Source organism: Cornus florida, unplaced genomic scaffold, assembly GCF_030987335.1.
Source record: "Cornus florida cultivar Cherokee Brave unplaced genomic scaffold, ASM3098733v1 CherokeeBrave_3.0.0_Hap2_Chr02, whole genome shotgun sequence".
Lineage (NCBI taxonomy): Eukaryota > Viridiplantae > Streptophyta > Magnoliopsida > Cornales > Cornaceae > Cornus > Cornus florida.
Window position 1 is genome coordinate 9,948,320 of NW_026775572.1, and position 22,542 is coordinate 9,970,861.

The 22,542-nt window shown below is 34.1% G+C and overlaps 3 protein-coding genes across 3 annotated transcripts; all 3 read right to left on the reverse strand.

Moving 5' to 3' along the window:
- Positions 1-3,661: 3,661 nt before the first annotated feature.
- LOC132295627 (uncharacterized) lies at positions 3,662-4,018 on the reverse strand. The gene has a single exon (XM_059793938.1). The coding sequence runs from the start codon at positions 4,016-4,018 to the stop codon at positions 3,662-3,664; it is 357 nt and encodes a 118-aa protein (XP_059649921.1).
- A 1,178-nt stretch (positions 4,019-5,196) lies between these two features.
- On the reverse strand, positions 5,197-5,553 carry LOC132295628 (uncharacterized). Its single transcript, XM_059793939.1, has one exon. It carries the CDS (start codon positions 5,551-5,553, stop codon positions 5,197-5,199), a length of 357 nt encoding a protein of 118 aa, XP_059649922.1.
- Positions 5,554-19,896: 14,343 nt separating this feature from the next.
- On the reverse strand, positions 19,897-20,769 carry LOC132295629 (protein FAR1-RELATED SEQUENCE 9-like). Its single transcript, XM_059793940.1, has 2 exons — positions 20,255-20,769; positions 19,897-20,143 (listed from the first exon to the last, which is right to left on the reverse strand). The coding sequence occupies exons 1-2, from the start codon at positions 20,767-20,769 to the stop codon at positions 19,897-19,899; spliced, it is 762 nt and encodes a 253-aa protein (XP_059649923.1).
- Positions 20,770-22,542: the final 1,773 nt, after the last annotated feature.

Genomic DNA, 22,542 nt, shown 5'->3' on the forward strand with positions numbered 1-22,542 from the left:
TATTATAAATAATAATACACTATAACTCACAAAACAGATCCTTAATTGGGAATTTATGTGATTGTAGCAGCATTGAAGATATTAGGAATTCATTTGAAGATATAAGGCCATTCAATATATCAAATTACCGAATCCTGATATGAGATAAACGATGAGAAGCTTGAATTCTTGACAACCCTAACACATGATTGATAATTAACCCATCACCGCCACTAGACACCGCCTCTTGTGGAGACCACAACAATCCAGATTCTCACTATCCGCCAATCTCTCCTCACACTACCCCTCTGCACCCCACGTACTTCTCACCCTCAGCAGCTTAACTCCCACTGGAAATATAATGCATCACCGGCATGGAAGATAGATAGGGATGTCAATTTTTACCGCCCCGCCGGGGCCCCGCCCCGTTCCGCCCCGTTAATAACGGATATGGGAACACGTATTATACCGTTGGGGTGGACATGGATACAAATTTTGTACCCGTCGAGGGTCACGGGGCGGGTAAGGGTTCAATATACATATCCTAGGGGCCCCGCCCCGCCCCGCCCTGCATATAACTATATTTAATATATATATATATTAATAAGTTATTTTAGCGGCTTACCCAACCCATCTCTTACAATCCTAATTTGGGATGTAAACTTGGTATTAAATTTGCTTTTGTTTTGGTTATGGTGGAAGTTGGAGTTTAGAACTTCTTGTGATTTGGTTGTATTAAACTTTTATTTTTGTTTATTATGTTCTTTGAATTATGTTATGTGCATGTTATTTTTTTTATTTTTGTTAGAATACATAATTTTATTTATGTTGTGTCATTCCTAGGCTTTGCACATTTAAATAGCAGGAGTTTAAGTTCCAAAAAGTGGGAGAAAAAAATTTGTTAGTGGGGCGGGCACGGGGGCACAGTATTTCCTAACGGGGCGGGGTTGGATATCAAAATTCAACCCGTCGCGGGTCTCGGGGCGGGCATGGACTTGACAAAAATTAAAAGGGGCGGGGTGGGATTTAGGGAAACCCGCTCCAAACCCGCCTCGTTGCCATCCCTAAAGATAGAGGATGTTGGAAATAAAGGGAAAAGACGTTACTTTAATGATATGGGCATTTAGGTCATTTAGAAACTCTGATATTTTATATTAAAAATTAATTAAATATCAAGGGGCAATTTAGACATTTAACAATCCCTTTTAAGTCAAAAAGCTGCGAGGGGTGTGAGTGTCCAAAAGTTGACAAAGTTTAATCTACATGTCAATAAGGCAAACCTCAGGAAGTATTACGGTAATTAAACCTAAAATATATTATGGGTATAATAGCCCTTTCCCTTGTTTGTCTAATTGTGTGTATATTTTACAACAAAATAAATATTTCATTTATTATTATAAGTTAGAAAAATTACTATTCAAAATCTTATTTCAATATATTAAATTATTTTTCTTAAATCAAATACTTTTTTCACTCAAGAAATTCAAGAAAATATTGAACCCGGCCACTTTGTAACTATGTTTGGTCTTGTAGAATTAGGTTAACGGTATGTGACCAATCAAAAAATTTCAACTTAATTATAGTTCGTTACACTTTTAAAAATGAATTAATAAAAACAAGAAAGGAACCAACAGCTTGACAATTTGATGACCGAACAAAGCATGCATAAAAGATACTTCCTCACAAATTAACTACTTCAATTTTCCTTTCTCTGTTTCCAGCATGACAATCAACCAATTCTAGAAGAGTTATTTTCTTTTTTTCAACTAGTTGAAGAGTTTATTTATTTTATTTTATTTCCTAGTCGAAGAGTTTATGTTTTATACTAAAATTTGAATTATGAATCAAATAATGTCCATTACTGCATACTATAAAACATATTGTTTACATGACAGTACTTCTACAAAAATAATAATTTTCCATGCATTAAAGATCAAAAAATTTAATCTTTTTTTTTGCCACGCCAAATCATTTGCATCGGATGACTCTAGGGGTATAGTACGTGTAGGATGACTATAGACATTTCTTGCCACACCAAATCAAAAACATCATTTGCATCGAACATTACGAGATAGTGTGTACTTGGTCCTTATCCTTGTTATTTATGGCTGAGGAGGACAAGCAACCTCAACCTGATGACGAATTTTGATCTGGTTAACTAATTCTTTATTTCTATCTTTTTTCTTTTTTGTGACATTTTAATTTAGATTAAGCAGGCAATTAGGCAAAGTGGGTGTGGAGTGGTGTATTTCTTGCCAATGACAGGAAAAATAATAATAATAATAATAAGGTTTTGGTCATGGTGGTGGCTCCTGAGTTTCTTCTAGCAGGTGTATCTTATTTAGCGAGGAGGGAGGCTTGGCTTCCGCCTTAATGCAACAGAGCGAATGTTATAACAAAAGAAGTATCAACTCGCCCCCGGGGGTCTAGCAGTTATGGTAAGGTGTTGGCCTTGGTAACTGATTCACTCGGGTTCGAGCCTTACCCCCTGCTAGTTCTTTGACTCATCCTGGTACTGTGGTATGTGGGGCCGGCTGTAGTATCTCCAGTTTGGTGCCCCAGAAGAGTCTTGTCTTGGGGAGTTCTGGGTTTTAAAAAAAAAAAAAAAAAATGTATCAACTCATTTGTTTCCGGTTTAATTTGATGTTATTTATCAATTATTCTTTGCTATTGTCACATTGAAGCATGCAATTTCACAAAAAAATAAAAATAAAAAATAATAATAATAATAATTAAAAATGAGTACAACAACGAATCAAACAACGGCCTTTGTTGCCCCCAGGGGCTTGGATGAGATGGTAAGGTGTTTGGTTTGGGCACTAATCAGCCCAGGTTCGAGCCTTGCCACCTCCTTTATCACCTTTGACTAATCTGGTGTTGTGGCTGTGGGGTCGGCTGTAGTATAACCAGTTTGGTGCCTTTGGGGTGGGTCCGAATGGCCCTGCCTAGGGGAGTTTCTTGGTCATCAAAAAAAATAAAAATAAAAATAAAAAATAATAATAATGGCCTTTGTTTCTATCTGCTGTCTAACCTGTCTCTCTCTCTACTGCATCAACAATAAGAAGAAACAGCTGTCTCTGCGATGCATATCTGAAGGAATTTTAGTTTGTGGAACATGACCTATTCGGGAAGACGATGAATGAATTAGATATTGGCCGTGCAGTTGTGGGTACCAGACCACCAAATTATACCTAAAATCGTTACATCCACAGAGACATGCATCCACATATAAAATACATTCAACTTCTCAAAACAGTGAACTATGATGCATAACAGTACCATATACCTAAAATCTAAACAAACAAGTCTCCACATATAAAATTTCATTCTGAAATTCAAATTCTCAAAACAGTTTACTATGCACAAAAATAACAAAGTCACTTTTTCAACCACTAAATAGCTCTCACAAGAAGTTCTACCCTACTTTTTTTAATCTCTCCTTAATCCAAGTAACATCATCCTGAAAGGCTTTAAAATCCCTCTCCAGAGCTTTGAATCTGCCCAGTGTAACTGGGGCATCATCCTTCTCATAAGCAGATATCATTGCCACACCGCAGGATATCTCATCCCCTGTTACTTCTTGATGCTCAGTAGCCTTCGCCTTCTCCTTCTCCTGAGCATATCTCATAGCCACACCACAAGCCATAACAAATTCAGGCTTCAACCTCATTTACAGCTCACTCTAAAACTGTGCCTGTACCACTTCTCGAAGTTTGGGAATGTTTGAACATCCCCCAACCAACACAATCTCATGCAGGCGGCTATACTTGTCATTCGCAAACTTCCTCAAATAACACCTTATAATTTTAACCAAAGGCTCGAAAAGATACCCATTGAGCTCCTCAAACTTGGGGCGTGTGAAGGAGGTGCTATAATCAACCGACTCTAACAATTGTTTCACCTCGACCTTGACAATATCATTTGATGACAGTGAAAATTTTGCCTTCTCGCATGGGATGAGTAGTCGATTGATCACAGCCATGTTAGCATAGACACCACTATACCTCTTATTGAACTCATCCAGAATGTGATGCGCCATATTCATGTCCATGCTTTCACCACAAATTTATTTATTTTACCAAGAGCTATATTTTGAAAATTCATTAATTTCTAAGAATTGTTATATGAAAACAAAGTTTTAAAAAAAATTTGAGTTTCAAACAAAAAAAAAAAAAAAGAAGTTCAATACAAACAAACAAAAATTCATTATATTTCCTGCTTTTTATTTTTTTTAAAGTTACTTTTTTTTATAAAAAAAAAAAAAAAAAAAAAAAAAAAAAAAAAAAAAAAAAAACACACAGATTTTGAAAATTGGTCTGCTACGATTTCCCAAAATGTTTTGGACCTTTGATCTATCGGCCCGAAGTAAAAAAAGAAAACAAAAAAAAAAAAAATGGAAACGATCCGTTTTGGGGATCGCTAGGCTCATCATCAGATACCACGTGCAGTACCAAGAGCCCCCTACTGGCCCCACTATCATACTTTGAGGAGGCCAGTGCAGATGCCCTAATAACTTTAATAAGTTCTAAGTCAACTTTCAGTTAGTGATCCTTCAAACCACCAGAAGGTCTAAAGCCCTAAACAAAGTTTGACTTGGAACTAATTTCTTGTTCAGTCCCAGAAAAAGTACTAAGCAATAAAGGCCCATTTGAACATAGGCCTACGTTGATGGGCGCGAATCCCAATGTTGTTCCTTATTCTGCAGTCCCCAGCAATTCAGTGATGAAAGGCCTCGATAAAAGCTAACAAATACAAAAGTTAGCCCTAAACCAAACCAATCAAACAAAACACGAACCCTAAAAAGAAAAGAAAATGAAAAAGAGACGGCCAAAGAACCCTAAATTCTCTGGGTTTCGAACAAAAAAACGAAAGTCAAAATTCAGCGGGTTTGTTTGTCGCGATCTTTATCGGCCTTAGTTTGGTGTGCTGTCAAATTCCTGCTTGATTTTGGGTTTTTCTTTGACCACGGTCTGCTTTGCTTCTGGGTTCTTCTCCCTGAATGGCTTTAAAATCCCTCTCCAGAGCTTCGAATCTGCCTAGTGTAACCGAGGCATCATCCTTCTCATAAGCAGATATCATTGCCACACTGCAGGATATCTCATCCCCTGTTACTTCTTGATGCTCAGTAGCCTTCGCCTTCTCCTTCTCCTGAGCATATCTCATAGCCACACCACAAGCCATAACAAATTCAGGCTTCAACCTCATTTACAGCTCACTCTAAAACTGTGCCTGTACCACTTCTCGAAGTTTGGGAATGTTTGAACATCCCCCAACCAACACAATCTCATGCAGGCGGCTATACTTGTCATTCGCAAACTTCCTCAAATAACACCTTATAATTTTAACCAAAGGCTCGAAAAGATACCCATTGAGCTCCTCAAACTTGGGGCGTGTGAAGGAGGTGCTATAATCAACCGACTCTAACAATTGTTTCACCTCGACCTTGACAATATCATTTGATGACAGTGAAAATTTTGCCTTCTCGCATGGGATGAGTAGTCGATTGATCACAGCCGTGTTAGCATAGACACCACTATACCTCTTATTGAACTCATCCAGAATGTGATGCGCCATATTCATGTCCATGCTTTCACCACAAATTTATTTATTTTACCAAGAGCTATATTTTGAAAATTCATTAATTTCTAAGAATTGTTATATGAAAACAAAGTTTTAAAAAAAATTTGAGTTTCAAACAAAAAAAAAAAAAAAAAAAAAAAAAACCGAAGTTCAATACAAACAAACAAAAATTCATTATTCATTTCCTGCTTTTTATTTTTTTTAAAGTTACTTTTTTTTCTACTGAATTTTTTTTTTTTTAATAAAAGGGCCAAAAATTTAAAAAAAGAAAAAAAAAACACAGATTTTGAAAATTGGTCTACTACGATTGCCCAAAATGTTTTGGACCGTTGATCTATCAGCCCGAAGTAAAAAAAGAAAACAAAAAAAAAAAAAAAAAAAATGGAAACGATCCGTTTTGGGGATCGCTAGGCTCATCATCAGATACCACGTGCAGTACCAAGAGCCCCCTACTGGGCCCCACTATCATACTTTGAGGAGGCCAGTGTAGATGCCCTAATAACTTTAATAAGTTTTAAGTCAACTTTCAGTTAGTGATCCTTCAAACCACTAGAAGGTTTGAAGCCCTAAACAAAGTTTAACTTGGAACTAATTTCTTGTTCAGTCCCAAAAAAAAGTACTAAGCAATAAAGGCCCATTTGAACATGGGCCTACGTTGATGGGCGCGAATCCCCATGTTATTCCTTATCCTGCAGTCCCCAGCAATTCAATGATGAAAGGCCTTGATTTGGCCACGTCTGATCTAGTTTATAATATGTACGTGGGCTCCACTAAAATAATATAAAACACATTATTCCGTTAACATTCGCCTCCGGGAACTTATATTGTAAATTATTACATAAAAAATAAATAAATAAATAAAATAAAATAAACTCTAAAAATAAAGCTAACCAATACAAAAGTTAGCCCTAAACCAAACCAACCAACCAAACAAAACACGAACCCTAAAAAGAAAAGAAAATGAAAAAGAGGTGGCCAAAGAACCCTAAATTCTATGGGTTTCGAACAAAGAAACGAAAATCAAAATTCAGCGGGTTTGTTGGTCGCGATCTTTATCGGCCTTGGTTTGTTGTGCCGTCAAATTCCTGCGCCGTGATTTTGGGTTCTTCTCTGGCCACGGTTTGCTTCGCTTCTGGGTTCTTCTCTGGTATTGCCGAATTTGGTAGGTTGTAGGTTTTTGGATTTGAGTTGATGTTGATTGCATTGGTAAATATTTTGACATGCATCAAAACATCTCTGCTGATACAATTTTAAATAATTTCATTTTATCTGCATAAAAAAGTTTTGAAATTGTTATAAGAGACATGCTTACTTTAAGGTTGTTTCAAGTCCATTCTAATTACTTTACAACTATCGTATTCAATCTGTTTGCCTTTTGGTTGTTAGTTTCTCTTACAATCTGTTTGCCTTTTGGTTGTTAGTCCCTTCTATTTTAGAGATTTCTGTTATTTGTTCTTCTGTTAGTTAAGCTTCAGGCATTTATGCTGAATTTTGAGAATCTATTATATACGGTTTCACTTTCAATCAATAATATATGTATATTTATATATAGTTCTTATGTTATTTCTGTATGCATCATTTCCTGTTTAGAATTGGGACAATTGCACTGACCTCCTCTAAGCATATCAGAGAAAGAGAAGATGCAATGATAAAAAAAAATAAAATAAAATAAAATAAAAGAGTGAAAGAAAAAGAGAACTTTTAATGAGATAGTTCAATCTTGTATTTTGACAAAGGCAATGTTTTTTAGTTTAGTCTGCCGGCTCTGGACCAGAAAGACCTAACGGAGTAATACCTTATTCATAGTTAGTATGGTGATTTTGCAAGCTCTGTTAGCAGAGTTAGGTGGTGTTTGATAAAAGTGCAAGTTAAGTATTGAAAATTCTAATAACTGAATTTTAAGTGTTGGTGCTTTAAGCTGCAATATGAAATTGTTTTTATTTTTAAAGAAAATTATATATTTTATTGGATTTTAAGTGTTCAACATTCACTGGTAACTCATAAGTGAAGTCATTGCCACTTAAAATTTTACACAAATTTAAGCAACACTTATATTAAAAGTGATTCAAAATGCAATATCAACCACACTTGATTCGATGAACACTTAAATCAATTCAGTAGTAAGTGTTGAATTGGGCTATAAAACAAAATCTTAGTCTGAAATCACTGACAAGTGAGGTCAGTGTTATTTTTAAAGAGTGAAGGAAGATCAACGTCAGTGTCTATTCCATTGAAAGTTTGATAGTCCCATTTTTTTTTTTTTTTTTTTTTTTGTCGTTGTTGTTTTTTGTAGAGACCAGCTTGTTATGACGAATTACGGTCCTCTGTTTTAGGGGTTTAGGGTTTTTCTTTCCAAGCTGGGTAGCTAGCTTACTAAGGGTTTAGGATCTCTATCGGAAACAATTGAACAACTTGATTTATTTATTTATCTATTCAGTTGGGATTTCTGTCAAGGTTTGAAGATGAGGGCTTCATCTTTTGGTAATGATCTGTGAAGGAAGGGGGGGGGGGGGGGGGGGGGGGGGGGGGGGTGGGGGGGTTACTTGTTCTTCAACTAATTTAAGATACTGAGTGAAATATGATTTCGGGTCTTGGGGATGCTTTCTACTTCTCAAAAAAATAAGTGTTCCTCATGTTTTTCTGGGGATGGAATTCGAAGCCACGGTAATGTGATTAGAAGCATCAATTGTTGTTTTGATCTCTAAATTGTCAGGATAGACAAACGGAGTTTGATAATATGTTGGTGGATGGTGGATTATTTATATCCACTTCTAGATAACATGCTTGCAATTTGCTCTGTCTAATACACTAACTGAAGGGTAACAGGTTTGTGGAATCTTTGGAGTTGTATTTGGTGAGGGTTGGTATCTTAGTGGATATTGAAATATGTTTAGGATGCATTACGTACTTTGCAAGTTGTGTAGGACTTCACCTTCCGAAAAAAAAAAAAAAAAAAAAAAAAAAAAAAAAAAAAAAAAAAAAATTGGGTAGGACTTCAGGAGTAACTCAAAACTGGGTTTGTACCTTGAGGACTGTTTTGTTGAACTTGCAGTTTGGTCATGATGAGAACATGAAGATTTTGGTGAGGTCATTGGATCACTCTGTTGAGTTGCTCTAAACTAGATTCCGTGATTAAGAGGTTCTCTTTCTGTGATGCCACATGGAAAGTGATAAAATAACTATTTTTGAATCGCATAAGGATTGTAAGTCTGTGGTCTCAAGTAAAGAAACAAGAACTTTAAGATAAATATTGTATATATTTGTAAGGAACCCAGGAATACTTGCTACTATGGCTGCAGTTGCAAAGAACAAACTTGATATTCTTTAAAAATGTAAACAACAATTCTGAATACAAAAAAGTCAGCATTCCAAAGAAATAAAACAAAATCTGAAGAAGAAACTTTGCTTGGCATCTGCCCTATATCATGTAGTTAGTTACTATGGGTTAGGAACAACCCAAAAGGGCGGTGGTTGAATTTTCTGCATATTGCATTGATAGAACGGTTCAACACTTCTATCATCCAAGTTGAATATACCCAAATCGTGGCCCCCGTACAAGTAATGCTCATCCATTCGATCCCAGTAATTGTCGGTGAAGTGAATTGAATTTGCCTTATATTCTAGAAAATCGTGAGCAGAGAGTGACATCGAGTGATTCCCACCCAAAAATAACATGTAATTACTTAAAGATTTTACCTCTACCCACTTCTTTTGACCAAATTCCAACTTATAAACTCTGAACTGCAATGTTTTGTATGGACAAACCATAAGCACTATATAAGATAGTTCCAAAACAATATAGTCATTTTGTTCAGCTGTCTCCATGCCGAATAACTAATGTCACACATATATTTAACTCAACTCAACATAACCCTACATTCACTCTAAAAATTAGGTATTCAAATAGTGCCAACTAACTAATGTCACACATAAATTTAACTCAATTCAACATATTATTTGAAATTAAATTTTGCCATCAACTCATTTTAACTTGACTCCCCATTGCACAACCTCTGCAAGCTTCAAGCATGGTCTTTGTGGAATCTGACATTACTCACTGAACACCAAAAATATCGGCTATCCATCCTTAGCCATAGGATAATGAAAAAGGAGATGGTTCATTGGGGTGCAAATCCTCTACTGTCCCTTTTCTTGCGGTCCCCTGCAGTGCAGTTTATTGTGGGTGTAAATTGGCCACGTCTCATTATTTTTGGAAACATAATGAAAATAGTCATAGCTTATTTTTTTTTAATTCCCATGTATCAAAGAAATAATAAATTTAGTTATTCTCTATAAGTGAATCATGGAATTCTTTTATAGTGTTCAAATTACTTTCATACCAAACAAAATACTTGATGTTTAAAAAAATTACGAAAAGAACCACATCTGTTTTTTTTTTTTTCTTTCTTCAAAATATTAAAAATGCAATTACATAAAAGTGAAAATTGTTGACAACCAAATACCTCACAATCCCTCTCAAAATCCTCTTTAAATTAACATGTGACTGTGTTTTTTTGGATGCTTTTTTGATATGATAAAATTTAACTTTTAACTTCAAATAAAATATAAATAATATGATCTTTTAAGCTTCTAAATTTATTTTAAGTGTTATTATGATCTCTGTTTTTATAAGTGCAACATCTCATTATGAACTCATAAACTAGGAACATCAAATAGGAAGGATTAAGCATGTGGCCAAGCGCGCTGAAAAAAAGGGAAAAAATGCAGTAAAAACCAAAGGAGATGAACAAAAAAAAAAAAAAAGATGTGGCCAAATGCGGTCTAAAAAGGTAGAGTAATGTGTCCAAATGCGATGGAAAAAGAATTGCTTTAGATAGTGAAAGTAATTCTGATGATGCTTTATACTCTCCTTCTGCCAGTTCTCTGTCTCAATCATCAAGCAGTACCGATGAGATTGAAGATGGAGCTCATTTAAAGCATAGAAAGGTTATTTATCGATCGAGACAGAGTGAGAGTTTGAAAAACAATGTAGGAAGTTCAAAACTGAAGCGGAAAGGAGGAACTGCAAGCCATCATGGACCTTGCTTCTTCAAATTTAGGTATATTTTCAAACCTTGAATGACAATGAGATCAAATTATTATAAATTTCATGTATTCTGTTATTATTTTAAAAAATTTCTTTTTGTAATGATAAATTATGTTATTGATATATATTTTTTATTGAAGTTATTGATTTTATTAATACAAAAATTGATTAGAAAGAAATAGAATAAGAAAATATTGAGACTAAAGTACTGAATATATATTGATTAGAAAGAAATATAATAACTAAATATATGTATATATATATATGTATATGTGTATATATATACAAGAATGCTTTGAGACTAAGGTACTGAATATATATTAGTATATAAGTGTATATATAACATCACCATGTTGAATTGAGTTAGATTTATGTGTGACTATTAGTTTTTCAGCACAATGTGAATACCTTATTTTGATAGTGAAGGTGTTGAGTGTGGCAATTAATAATAAACTTTGCCAAATTTTTTATTTTGATAGTGAAGGTGGTGAGTGTGGCAATTAACATTAAACTTTACTCAAAAATTTTCATTTACCTATGTTAAATAATCTATACCTAAGTGTATGTTTTCTTAATATTTTGAAGAAAAAAAAAAAAAGAAAAAAAGATGTGGCTCTTTTCATTATTGCACTTCAGAGGATTCGCGCCTATTTAAAAAAACACTTGCAAAATTGTTTATGCTGGACTTATTTTGTGGAGTGTGATGTTATCAAGTAATGTTATGAAGATCCTTGGTACTGATTTTAACTTCTTCTTTTTTTTAACTAAACTTGATTTAATTACGTTATATTTTTAAATTGATGTATTGCACCAATGTTCTTTTCTTAGTGATATATATGTTGATGTCTGGAAAACAAAGTGGCAATGTAATTAAACAATAAAGTTTACAAAAATTTAAATGTATTAAATTTTGTAATTATTCATTGTGTTTATAATTTCAGGAAATATTATCAAGATAAGTGCAAAGCAGAAAACCCTTCCAAGGATTGGACAAGACTTGATTATGCCTAAATCAGTAAAGATGCCAGAAAAGCTTGGAATAAAATGAGTGAAAGTGAAAAGCAACCTTTCAAGGATGAGTGGGAAAAGGAAGAAGTGGAAATAAAAAAAAAAAAATGCACCAAAACAAGCCCCCAAACAAAAGGTATTATGTCATTTTGCCTTCCCTTCCCTCTTATTATTGTTTAATTATTTAAGGCACGCTCCCTTGTTTATATTATTTTTGTTTTGTAATTTATCATTTAATTGAACTTTTATCCGTAGAAAAATCAGAATCATTGGCATAGATGCTCGATTGATCAATTTGTCAAATGTGTATCCCAACTTGGTGCTGAGAAGATCAAGGCGATTGAGGAAATTGGCTTTGGGCAGCTGCTGAACTTGAAATGCTCGCATCTGGATCGTAACCTCTTTCATTATATATTTAGTAACTTCGCCTACCACACAGGTCTTCTTAGAGTCGGCCACAATGAATCTCCATTTCGGCACATGATGTCAATTTAATCTTTGGCTTGCCTTGTGGGGAGACGAACGTGCTGGAAGGTTCTGATGTTGAAGCAGAATATATAAATAACTGTGGATTTTGTAATCCGGGAGGGATGCACATAAATGCTTTGCAAAACAAGGTTACACAACTTGATGTTGGTGACGATTTTAAGCGAGCATTTGTTCTATTTGCATGTGCAATAGTCCTTAGGCCAAATGGTAGGAATAATGCCCACCTAAGGGGGTTTGAATCTATGAACAAAGTCGATTCAATTAAGACTTACAACTGGTGTGGTTATATTTATATACATTTGGTTGAACCCTTGAAAAAGCCAGGAAAAGAAAGACAGACTTGGGCAGGCTGTTTAATTTTTCTGCAAGTATAATCTTTTTTTACTGAATGTTGCTTTTTAAAATACATAGTATATTGGATAAAGAAAAGCCTTTCCTCAAACCTCTATATCTCAAGCCAAGTGTATATATGTTAATTATTTGATGTCATTGAATTCAGTTACTATATCGCATCCGAGTTGATGTGAAATGACCCGGCAAAGGGGATGTCCAATCTATGAGTTTTTGGACAGATGAGAATGTAAAGAAATGCCTTCAATAGGAGGAAAAAATGGGAGGCTTTGGACATGGTCAAGTAATTTAAATTTTTTTTGTACTTGTAGTTTTTACTATATCTCATTCGAGTTTTTAATTTTTTATTAATTAAAGCATACACCCCCATAGTTGTATTCATTTATATAACCGAGTGTAAAACACTTGTGATAGGCTCGTCCCACAACCAATTGTATAAGTGGTCATGAAGTCCGTATCATTGATTATTATTCGTCACCCTCACATTCTACATCTCGTATGACCAATCCAACTGCCGATACAAGTTCGGACTCAAAATACAAGGTAAATATACATTCCATTAATAAATGGATTATTTTTATCAAGTTTACATTACATTATGTTATTTTGTATATTTGTTTTTATTGTCATAAGATTGCAACTTCTTAACTTATTATCTGATGTCTGCAGTGCTGCTTTCAAGAATTGAAGATGCAACTTCAAATTACTAACCAAATTTTCAGGAGACTTAAACCTATTAGGGAAAGGCGACGGGAGAAACGAAGGAAAGGTAGTGTGGAAGGTAACACCAGTTCAGGTCACACAAGTATTGGAGAAGAAAGTGGTGAGCATTTGAATATGCATCCGCAAAGCAACTCGTCCGATCCCCATACGGTGGTTCATGGAATAAGCGGTGAAGGAGTAAACATTAATGAAAATGACATTGTTGAATCTGATGATGAATGTGGAGTTGATGATAGTTTAAACAATTCTGACTAAGTTCAAAGGTCCTTTAATAATGTAGAAGAATCAAACGTTGAAGCTAGTATCTCAAATACTGACCAAGGCTCATGCTGGGACGGGTAACAATGCAACAGGGGAGGGTGTTGAAGATGGCTTAAATGTTGTGTAAGAGGCACAAAAGGATATCAATTTCTCAAACATCCCTACAGGTATAATTCTTTAAATGCTCAACCATTTATACTATTATGATTACCTTAAATTAATAATTGATATTGATTATACATGACAGAAGTTGATGATTATGTCCCCAAAGAAACTATTAGTGGTCGTCGACAAGGTAGGTCACAATATGCACGCTCTCCCTGGGAACAAACAGAGTTTAAGAAAAAAATTAGACTCAGTACTGATGACAAAATGTTGTTGAAATATGCCAGAGCCCTTGATCGTGACAAAAAGTAAGTAATGGATAAAATGGGCTTATGACAGCTTTTAAGCATGCCCTTTTTTACGCTTAATCTTCTGTTCAATGTATCATAAATACTTATTTTTTTATTTTATGTTAGTGAAACTTTGGTAAGTATTGATGTTGCAAAGCTAAATCGGGCTGATGTTCTTATGATGTTCGGTGATAAATGGGTGACAAATGTTGTGAGTGGATTACATGAATATTAACCCTCATTCATATTTTTAATCCATGTTCAATTTGGTTTTTTTTTTTCTCCTCAACATATGATTTTCCTTTCTTATAGGTAATTGATTGTTTTTTGACGCTTCTAAACAAAAAACAAGATGAGAAGAAAATGAAGTACTATTTTTCCACCTTTGCGGTAAGTTGCATTAAAGATGAGAATGTGGAGTTTGTAAGTAATAAGGAGGAGCGCAAGAAACGCTTGGTGAGTGCTTAGGACAAATACTGTAGAAAATTAAAAACAAAGACCAGCGATTTTCATAAATCTGAGTTGGTATGTTATTTTCTTTAACAATCCTTGACTTTTGCCTATGGTTTCCTGTTGTGATAATCTTTCACTACTAATATGTTATTAATGTTTAATAGTTTTATTTCCATGCATACGTCAGTAATCATTGGTTCTTGTTTGTCATTCACCATCCGGGTAAGCTTATTCATTACATATGTAGTAGCGGAGTTGGTTTTAGGCACACAAACTATGGTTTATTGGTGGTATATAACTCTTCTATTCTAATTCATTTCATTTTTGTTACTTTGATATGATCATATTGTTAGTAATTTGTTTTCGTATTACAGAAAGATTTTCTTGACATTGCACTAGGAGAGAAATTGGATCGTTATGATATCATAAAGCATCAAGATTTACCCGTACAGCCTGACCCGTATGTTTAACTTTATACTTTTGAATTTTTTTTGTTATTTACCTTATTACCTATATGTTTTGTCACGAACTTCCTCAGTAGCTATCTTATACAATTTTTAATTATTGTTCAGACATTCATGTGGACTTTTTCTTATGAGGTTCATGGAGTTATGGGAAAGTAGAAGATTGTTGGGAAGCTTCAATGTTAGTATAGTGTCATTGTGAAATATTTTTCTATTTTACAGTTATTTAAACATAATATATACTTTTTCCTAACAGTATTTTACTTCTATGTAACGGTACAGACGGACTCTACTATGATCCGTATAGAAATGGCACTGCAACTTTTGACCAATCCTTTAAACGAATGTAGGCAAGAGATTTTGAACAACAGCGCCAAACATGGGAGAAAAGTTAAATTTACACCAGGTTGCAAGCTTTAATTTTAGGTGGTGATGAAGCTGGTGGTATGTTAAGGTTTAATGAGCTGTTGTTGGAATGCCTTTTATCATGAAAGTTACTCCGTGTTATTTTTGTCCTACCTTGTAATGATGCTGACTTGTATGGGGCTGTTATGTTAATGTTTTGTATAGGTTAGTTTTGTATAAATTTGGGCTTTGTTTGGATTGTAGAGGTTAGTTTTGTAGAAATTTGGGCGCTGTATTCATATGGTGAATATTTTAAACTAGTTTTCCTATCTCAATAAGTTTATTTGATTGATTCTTTTACGAAATCTAAGCTTATGAGAGCCTATATTTTGTTGCTCCAATATGGTTTGGGCACTGTATTCATATGGTGAATCTGTATTCATATGCTTTGCAATTAAAATTTGTGAAGAAACATAATGAAACTTGTGCAAAAATGTTAAAATTTGGGTGAAATTCTGGAAAAGCATTTGCTATTGTTTATTTAGAATTGCCGAGATCAATGACTCATCTCTTTGATACATATATACATAGATATTATTTTTCTCTATTTTCACTTCAAATAAGAACATAACAGTATGGTGAATTCATATAGTTTTATATATGCTATTACTTAAATAGCAGGATGTGAATACTTAATTGAGAGGGTGAATGTACTTAGTTTAAGTTTGAAAAGGGTGAATGTACTTAGTTTAAGTGTGAAGGTTATGATTGAAGAAATTAAAACAGGAAGATAATGAAGAAATTAAGAATAATTAGCAGGATGATGAATGATATATAACAGGAAGATCTTATACTCATTCATTAACTAAAAACCCAAATTACACATATTCACATCACTATTTTAAAAATTACAATATAGATTAAGAACCCGAAGAGAAAAAAGGCAATGGAACATATCATTCTGACACAAGGATGAACTTCAACACTTTTTTTCCAGTTCTCTTCCCAAGTCCACTACCATATTCTCTATCTCTAGTGACCTTTGACCATTAACATTTGTGGGTGCTTCTGAAATTGTTGTTGATGCTTTAGCTCATCGTAACTCTCTTACCTCTGTCATAAAATCCCAAATTAATTTGCGGTAGTACTCAGGCAACTCTTCATCTTCCCAACTTAAAAAACCACATGAAGCAGTTCTATAGTTTACACAACCATAAAACCTTATACTTCGATTTTTAGCTGTATTTGAAATTTTCAAAAGACTTTTAACTCCACAATGGCAGTAATATTCTTTCAAACCAACTCCATAGGGGTAAGAATGATTTCTTGAGGTTGAGGATGATCCCATGTGAGATTATTGTACACCTCTTGCCTAAACAGAGAAAGAGAGATGCACTATTAGAGGTATTGAGAGAGAAGGTTAGAGAGGTCAAAGAAATATATAAAGAAAGAAAAAATATAGAAAAATTTAAATATACTGTGGCCCGGGGTGATTGATTTGTACTCCTTACATAATCCAGATTTGTAGTGATTAGAAAATTCTTCGTAAATAGTGTGGCCATTATATTTAGGCAATTACACAACTTTTCCTAACTAGTTTTGCCATTTCATCCAAGTACTACATATATGATATTTTGGATACGAAGAGAGTCATATATATATATATATATATATATATATATATATATATATACACATGATTGATTTGTACTACTTACAGAATCCAGATTTATATTGATTAGAAAATCCTTCGTAAATAGTGTGGCCATTATTTTTAGGCAATTACACAACTTTTCCTAGCTAGTTTCGCCATTTCATCCAAGTACTACATATATGATATTTTGGATACGAAGACAGTCATATATATACATGATTGATTTGTACTCCTTACGGAATCCAGATTTATAATCATTAGAAAATCCAAGTGGCGTCGTGTGACCATTATTTTTAGGCAAATACACAACTTTTCATAAATAGTTTAATTATACATTTACAGCCAAACAAGCAGACAAGCAGTGCATATCATATCAAACAAGTAGTGCGTTTAATTATACATTTACAGCCAATACCTGTAACTTATTACAAGAAATTGTGTTCAACTAATCCTAACCTACCACATTAATTGGCTATGCATATTGACTACATATCTAACATAAGTTCTTCCCTTTCGGGATATACTGGTTAACCTTCTCCCAAAAGGTAACCAGCATAAACAAAGCAAGTAGTCTAAAAATGAAAGTAGAAGAACTCCCACCACCGTTGCTCACTGAGGTGGTTAGTAGAGTGGCGGCAAATAATTTTCAAGACCTACTACAACTTCAACAACGGTAACGATTTACTTGTGATAAGTGGTAGTTTATATATTTTTTTTTATTTTTTTATTTTTTTCATATAACAGGTTATATGATAAATGATAGGAATGTTAGAAGTCATAATGATGTAACTAGATCTCTTTCCATTCTTTTGAAATGCATTGTTTGGGATGTTTTACATATAGCTGCGATTTCTCTTCAGGATGTTTTATGTTCTTAGGAGCTTAGTGTAGCTGCAGGATTGTCTACAATTCCTTTGCTGCCTTGGGTGGTTTCAGTGAGGGGTGTTACCTCACTATCATTCTTTGTACATTATTGTTTTATGTTTATAATATTTTCTTCATTGAGGAAAAAAAGTTAAAAGTGTTTCAATATGTGCAGTTCTCGTAAGTTAGTTATGGTGTGTTTGGAGCCACATATGTTACAATATCTCATTTTTAAATCCTTGTTCGAAATATAGATGGGGGGTACCAGTGATACTTACTATTTACAATGCGTGTTCATGTAAAAGTGTGTTGATGATGGCAATCTAGAGGCTATGTTTGTCTTTGGAGTGGTACGTTGCTTATACTCACTTTACTGAATTGTGAAAGTAATTTAGTTGGTTTTTTTTTTTTTTTTAATAACTTTATGTTAGATGTAGAGCTATTTTTCTTGTATCAAAATCGGGTAAATGGGGTAAGTATTCTAACCAAAGGTGCATATCTTCAGCATACTGGTTGTAAGTTTGCTTTGGCTATTGCATTAATATATGACAATGATGCTGATAAAGTAAATGGTATTCAACAACTTTTGAGCATGAACACAAACATAACAAATAAAATGATCATAAAACATAATGATTTCAATAGTGAAGAGAGGGTGATCAAATAGGTTATTTCTTAATATTCCCGCTTGTTGTGAGGAAGATTATGGACCACCGAACTATGAAGGTGACATAGTTCATGTCAAATGGTGGATGGTCGAGCGAATAAATGAGGAGAAAATAAAATGTAATCTTTGTCATTGCGATCTCCACATATTGATGGTGTCTGGCATCATTGGAGAAAAAGTTATAGTCAACTAATGGTAACCGTTGACGTCGTTTTCTGTATGTAATGTGATATACGTAATACAATGTCTGTAATGTGATATATGTAGTGTGATGTTGTATTTAACTTTTGAAGTAACATAATGGAACTTTTGGGATGGACAGTTTAATTAGCACTATCTAACAAAAAATCGCCATATGCAAAAGGCAACTAAATATCGCCATCATTAGAGAAAATAGCCAGATGCCATTCACAAAACAATGTCACCTTGAAATTGATGGTTTCAATCTATCCCAAATCAAAAACAAAATGGACTAAACAACATATATACACATACATATTTCAATTGACATAAATGACCTTAATTAAAATCATACAGCCAATATAATGCTTTCATTCGTACCTATACACCATCACAAATAAAGTGAACAGGTTATCCATACATTTACACAAAAGGGGATATATTTTTTATACCAATATCTTTTCATTCATCCATCCACCATAGCATACCTATACACCATCACAAATAAAGTCGAGCCATCAATTTCTCATCAGCATACAACTAACAATAGTGTGATCAACTTCGACATATATGACAAACAAAATAAATACAAAATTAATTATTGTCAAGAATTTTTTAACTCAGAACAACTTTTGTCGAGCTCGAGGATTGATCACAGATGTTGTCTCCTCGGACATTGGCATCGAATTACTATGACCACTAGTGTGATCAACATCCTTAGAATGGATTATACAAAAATAATGTTTGTACATTCGTTAATTAATGCAAAGTTAAAACACACATGTTTAGAATATATCGCGCAAACATAAATTTTATAAGAGATAAACTTACAAGATAATCTGAGAATTGGCATTCATGATACGAAACCAATGGAGTCCCCTGCCAATATATTGTCAATGTTCATTAGCCGGTGGATTTCAAAAGTATGAAATAATGTTGAACTTAATTTTTATATACCTAGTTCAGAATAAAAGTTTTTTTATATGTGTTCAGTTGATGGAGTCCTAGGATGACTGAAGTTAGTGGTAGGACAGTATGCCGTTTGGTCGATATTTGTTTCCAAATATAAACGTGCACATGGGTGACGATCTTCGTAAATCCAAGTGGCGTCGCTAGGAATGTCACAACCCTTATTTCAATATAAACATTCTTAGTTAATAGATTATCGTCCTTAAAAATTATAATAATATATAAAAAAATAAAAAAACCAATGTTTTGATTTAGCAAAAGGAGAAAACTCACATTCACGCACATATATAATAGGTGGCACAGTACCACTGCCACCTACCCCTGCACCAACACTATTGTTGCCATTTGATTTCTACAAAATAATAGACTTATTCATTGTAAAAACAAAATTAGGACGTTGCTAATATCAAAATATTAATGACATATACTGGAAAATTAAATTATCAAATAAGAATAAACAAATTAAATTAACCTTTCATTTCGCATAGTTTTTTTTTTCTCTGCATGAACTGTTCAAACTTATTCTTCTTCCTGCGCCTTGGTCCCTTACCATCTGTTTCTTTATTCTTTATACCCTTGGCATTACTTCCGGTCGCGGCTTGCCCAATGATACTTTCATTATGTTCATGATTATTACTTCTTTCAGTTGAAAAAGCTGAATTGGTTGCCTCTTGTTCAACATCGGAACATTGTCCTTCAACATTAATGTGTTTTCTTTTCCATTTCATCCCCTTTAGCATCAAATTATTGAATACCTCTTCTTTCTTGGATGCAAATGAGCTTATTTCTGTAAAAAAAAAAAAAAAATGGCATAACATCCTATACCTTCTGCGTACTTTAAGTTTAGGATCAGCAATGACTTCACATCCATGGATGTCTTGTACGCTGTTATCCCCAACTTTTCTCGTCCACCTTTTAAGTATATACATAGAAGGTAATTCTTTGAAATAATGAGTGTCGTCTTTCAGTACTTTAAGTACATGGTTGCACAAAATACCCTCCATTGCATATTTCCCGCACGAACAACTTAGAAAGCCATCATCCCACCTTATCACAGTCCGATCCATACTGCCATCATGAATAGATACTCTAGAAACATGTAAGCCATTTTCATCTAAAGTTATTCCTTCCACGGTAGCAACCACACAAGCTTCTATGAATTGGTCTTGGAAAAGTTCAAAAATCTTCAACGTGTACATATTGCCTACTTGCTTTAGAATTGGACAATTTTGTTTAAGTCTAGGTAGCTTACTGAGTAAACCATACTCAGCTTGATATTCCTTGTAGTGTTTATTCGACAATAGCCTGTCAAGGTGCATGAAGAAATCCGGAATACTCATTTTCCTAGTTAAGTACTCTTCAAGCAGCTATTTAGACTTTCATTCAGCTGCATTGTTCGCATTCTAGCAGTAAACCAATGTTTAACAAATGGATAGCCCCATTTTTCTCTCAAACCAAACAAATTGTTCAACCATGTGTTACCAACAACATTGTACTCCCTTAACATTACATCCCATTGTATACAAAAATCATCCTCATCATCATAACAGTACATGAATTAACTCAACACATTTTTTATCCCTTCATCTTTCCTAAAAATGGTGCTAACATGCTTCTGTGCATTTGCTATAATGTGCCACGTGCAAAGTAGATGTCTTATCCTCGGCATAACTTGTGTCAACGCCTTTGCCATTGCACCATCTTGGTCAGTAAGAATTGTTTGTGGAGCTTTACCTAACATCACATTCAAAAATATATCAAAAAGGCATGTAAATGAATAGGCAATCTTATCATACATCATTACTAAAAATTTTAACAGTATTGAAAATTTAAAGGCAAAAACAAAATAATATAATACATATATTATATAAAACTTTCATTAAAAATTATGCCCCAATAAAATATCTTCATTTCAAAAAGTAATTCACATAAAAAAGGGAAAAAAAATGGCCATGTTCAATTATTAATGGCTTAAAACATATGTATATATAGGATGACCAAAATGATTGCAAGAAGAAAAAAAAAAAAAAACCCTGTATAGCATTTACATGACATTGCATTTAAGAATGAATCAAACTGCCACGCAAATGAATTGGCAACCTCGTCATACATCTATAACAGCCGTCTTTCGATGATGATTCAAACTAAGAAAAGCCGCAAAAGGACGGTTGCTTTGGACGAGCTTGTATGTCGTGTCGAATGTGATGACGTCTCCAAAATGCCCATAGTCAATTATCATTCTCGAATCTGCCCAGAAGATACTAGTTATCATTTCATCGCTATCCAACTGCACGGTATGGAAAAATGAAGGATTCTCACAAGATTAAATTTTGAAATAATTCATTAGCCATGTTTTCTCCCTGTATTCTAACTCACTTGTCTTCTGGTCCTTAGAAAATTTTGTTGATCAACTTTGGTGTAGCCAATTGATTGCCTCCCACCAGCCTACCAGCTCATTAACTCAAACACATTACCAAGTGGAACTCCAAATTGGTAGGCTAATTCCACATCAATTGCTTGGGCAACACTTATTCTTTATTGTGATGGCATCACATGTGTGCATTCTTCAATTATCATAGGATGATTGTGAGATTTGACAAAATTATATACAACATACTTTCCTTTCTTGCGATCATATCTAATTTGCATCAGTGCACCACAACCGGTTCAAGTTTCAGCCCTAAGCTTTCTTGTATGGATATCCCTCTTGTCCATCACCCTAAAACCTTGTTTGGAACATATAAACTTGTTTGTTGTAATATTTCCTGTCTTACGGCGTTTATTTGTATAATTCTTACCAAATACTGAATCTAACTTTATCCCCATAAGCATTGTAAAAGTCATATGCTTCATCCTCAGTGTCAAACTGCATGTTCAATTTTGGTGTGAATTTTATCTCAATGGGATTGATAACTTTTGCTGCTAAGCTTTCAGAAATAATGATTTCGGCAACGATTAGAACGCTTGTTATCACATCATTAGTACTTAAGTTGTCGTCCATTGGGATAACTTCAGTATGAATGCTACAAGCACGACAACAAATTTGGGCTCTTGCCATGAAATTTTTCGCCACGCGTAAAATTTTGTGGCAAAAAGTATCTTTTGGCCACAAA

What these genes read in the sequence shown, in the direction of transcription:
- LOC132295627 (XM_059793938.1), bottom strand. Translation starts at nt 4,018, where the DNA reads ATGGCGCATCACATTCTGGATGAGTTCAATAAGAGGTATAGTGGTGTC.
- LOC132295628 (XM_059793939.1), bottom strand. Translation starts at nt 5,553, where the DNA reads ATGGCGCATCACATTCTGGATGAGTTCAATAAGAGGTATAGTGGTGTC.
- LOC132295629 (XM_059793940.1), bottom strand. Translation starts at nt 20,769, where the DNA reads ATGAGTATTCCGGATTTCTTCATGCACCTTGACAGGCTATTGTCGAAT. An exon ending in AAACTTAAAGTACGCAGAAG is followed by an intron (nt 20,144 to 20,254) that starts GTATAGGATGTT and finishes GAAATGGAAAAG; the next exon opens with AAAACACATTAATGTTGAAG.